This window comes from Orycteropus afer, unplaced genomic scaffold (genome assembly GCF_000298275.1).
Source record: "Orycteropus afer afer isolate SDZICR_OR568_19922 unplaced genomic scaffold, OryAfe1.0 scaffold00782, whole genome shotgun sequence".
Classification (NCBI taxonomy): Eukaryota; Metazoa; Chordata; class Mammalia; order Tubulidentata; family Orycteropodidae; genus Orycteropus; species Orycteropus afer.
The window spans coordinates 65,286-68,919 of NW_006922369.1; the positions used below are offsets into that span (position 1 = coordinate 65,286).

The 3,634-nt window shown below is 37.7% G+C and overlaps 1 protein-coding gene across 1 annotated transcript; it reads left to right on the forward strand.

Moving 5' to 3' along the window:
* The first annotated feature begins 1,128 nt into the window (after positions 1-1,128).
* On the forward strand, positions 1,129-2,103 carry LOC103211733 (olfactory receptor 14K1-like). Its single transcript, XM_007957710.2, has one exon. It carries the CDS (start codon positions 1,129-1,131, stop codon positions 2,101-2,103), a length of 975 nt encoding a protein of 324 aa, XP_007955901.2.
* Positions 2,104-3,634: the final 1,531 nt, after the last annotated feature.

Sequence of the window (3,634 nt, forward strand, 5' to 3'; positions counted from 1 at the left end):
GGTGGTATCTCTACAGAAGTAGACTGCTCAGTCTTCCTTCCAAGGAGTGACTGGTGGGTTAGCAACGTTCTAGTTAGCAGTCAAATGCCTTAGCCACTATACCACCAGAGTATGGAAAATTGTTCTTTAATAGAACTCTAAATATTTGTTGATAAAATCTGTATTTTTAATAGGTACAGATTTTATAAAAAAAATAAGTACAGTTCCATTAAAGAACAATTTTACGTAATCTTTCTCTAATTGGCACACTTGATATATATCATAGTCTTGCACATACTAAACCTATTGTGACAGATTTGATTCTGACTCTAGTGACCTTATAGAGATTTCCAAGGTTATAAATATTTATGGAAGCAGACTGCCACATCTTTCTCATGGAACAGCTGCTAGGTACAACTACCACATCTTTATCCTGGAACTGCATTTGTGTCTTAGTAACTAAAACATTAAGAAGATCATAACATTCTGAAATGCACTGTTGTTGTTGCATTTTACCTGACGTTGAATCAGTTCTGATTGATCCTATGCACAATAGAATGCAATATCATCTGGTCCTGCACTAGCCTCACAATCACTGCCATGTTTGAGTCCATTATTGTAGCCGCTGTCAATCTGTCATTGAGGGATTTTTTTTTTATTTGCTACTGTTATACACTGCCAAACAAGATTCCCTCCCACTCCCAGACATTAAAAAATGCAATAATAAAAAAATTAATAAATATAAGAAGCATCACAAAACCTGATGTTACTTGGTAGATTCTGACTCATGGTAACCACCTATGTTACAGAAGACATAGGATTTATTTGGCTATAATTTTTATGGTGGCTGATCTCAAGGCATTTCTTCTACTTGCTGGTTTTGAACCAGCATCCCTACGGTAAGTAGTTGAGTGCAAAACATTTGTGCCATATAGGGACCTAAAATGCATTCAAGATTTATCATATTGTGTTTATAAATCATGTAGAATTTCACTCTTGCAGAAAAAAGAATTGAAAATCTGAATGTTTTATCAACACAACATAGGTGAATTCTTGTATGAAGAAGAAAGTATTATTCAAAGGAACAATGGCTTAGCTGAACCTGATGTGTGTCCTTAACTTCCTTGATACCATAGGAGGCAAAATACAATGAAAGCCACGAATAACCACACAGTGGTGATGGATTTCTTCCTCATGGAATTTTCCAACACCAGGGAGCTCCGGGTCCTGTACACCTTTCTGTTTTTGCTTATTTACTTGGAGACCCTCATGGGGAATCTTCTCATTATCATCCTTGTCTCCCTGGACCAGTGTCTTCACACTCCCATGTACTTCTTTCTCAAGAACTTATCTTTTCTTGATGTTTGTCTCATTTCTATCACAGTCCCAAATTTTATTCTGAACTCTTTATCCCACAGGAGCATCATTTCTTTACCAGGGTGTGTGTTACAGGTCTTGCTGGTGATTCACTTTGCTGGGTCTGAACTTTTCATCCTCACAGCCATGTCCTATGACCGTTATGTGGCCATCTGTCATCCCCTGCACTATGAGACCATCATGAGCAGGGGAGTCTGTGTGCAGATGGCAGCTGCCTCCTGGTTTACTGGGAGCATCTTTGGGGTCCTTTACTCAGCTGGAACTTTCACTCTATCCTTTTGTGGCTCCAGGAAACTCCCACATTTCTTCTGTGATGTCCCCTCGCTATTGAAGATTTCTTGCTCGAAGACCCATATCATCATCAATATCAGCATTGCAATTGGGGTCCTCTATGGACTTTTCTGCTTAATTTCCATTAGTTTTTCATATATTTGCATTTTCAATACAGTGCTGGGAATGCCATCACTGCAAGGCCGGTCAAAAGCCTTCTCCACTTGCCTCCCCCATCTCATAGTTGTGACCACATTTTTTATGACAGGTGCCTTTGCATATTTGAAGCCAGTCCCTGATTCCCCACATCTTCTGGATTTTCTGGTGTCTGTCTTCTATTGTGTGGTGCCTCCATCTTTGAATCCCATAATATACAGCTTAAGAAACAAGGAAATTAAAAGAGCTTTGTGTAAGATTTTATGGAATTTAAGTCACTATACTTTGCATGGAGGAAGGAACAACAGAATTTGCATGTAGAAAGATAATTTTTTTTTTTTTTTTGTGGTTACACAAGTCCGTTGTGATATCTTACTACCATTGAGTGATTTGACTCATATTAGCCCCTCTTAGGGTTTCTGAGGTGGTATCTCTACAGAAGTATATTTCCCAGTCTTCCTTCCAAGGAGTAGCTGGTGGATTTGGAACACCAGCCTTCTGTTTAGCAGTCAAATATCTTAGGCACTACACCACCAGATCTCCGTTGTGATCTATGGTAAATAATTTAGCATTTCTGACTCTGTTAACCTTATATTTATGATATATATTTCTAGACTTGATGCATTCATGAATGTTAATCTTAACTGTGTAAAATGAACATCTGTTAATTAAGTGTGGTCCCTATAAGGCAGCTTCACAGTTACACAGGATCATAAACTATGTGGTAAGTAGAGTGCTCTTCTCAAATATACCAATGTCCCAATCCATAGTACCTGTAGATTTTACCTTCCATGGCAAGGAAAACTTCAGAGATAGGATTAAATAAAAGATATTGAAATAGATTATTCTGGATTATTCACGTAGGCCTAATGTAATCACAAGGATCCCTAAATGCAACAAAGCTTTACCAAGAGAGGCCAAAGGAGATGTCTCTAAAGAAGAAAGATCCCAGAGATAGAACATTGCTGGCTATGAAGATAGTAGAAAATCATGAGTCACAGAATGGGGGTGGTCTATAAATTGAAAGTGCAAGAAAAAAGTCAATTTTGCCCACAGCCTCCAGAAAGGAACTTGACTTTACTGACCCCTTGATATTTTCTGATACTGAGACCTAGGTCATATTTCTGGCTTAGGGCACTATAAGATAATTAACTTCTATAATTTTAAATTGGGAGCTCTGATAGCATAGTGCCTAAGGCACTTGACTGCCACCCAAAACGCTGATGGTTCAAACCCACCAGCCAATCCTCAGAAGGAAGTTTGGGCAATCTACTTCTGTAGTGCTACTGCCTTGAAAACCCAAGTAGGGGGCACTATTAGTGGGGTCTGACTCAATGGCATATGACAGCAAACCATAAATTTTAAGTAATTTACTACCACAGCAATAAAAAGCCAGTATAAACCCAAAACCAATGCCTGTAAATTTATCTTAAATACAGTTTGTGATACAAGACATGTATACAGACCATGAAACTGCAAAGTCTTAGTAAAAATTGATTAATATCAAAAAGAACAAACATATCTAGATTCAAGGTTTTCATAAAATAACAGAAAACTCCAGATTTTCTATTTTGGTATGTGTCAACTATTGTGTTGTTGCTGTTGTTCCATGCCCTATAGTTGATTTGGACTCATAGCAACCCCGTGTGACAGAGAAGGAATGTTCCATATTGTTGTCTATGCTATAATCTTTATGGAAGTAGATCTTCAGTTCTTCCTTTTCCTATGGAGCCACCAACCTTTCAGACAGCAGTCAAGTGCTTAATTAACTGTTGCACTACAAGAGCTCATTATCAACTATGATGTTACAAATAAATAAAAATCCATTAATATATTAGTTTTGATTTTTATT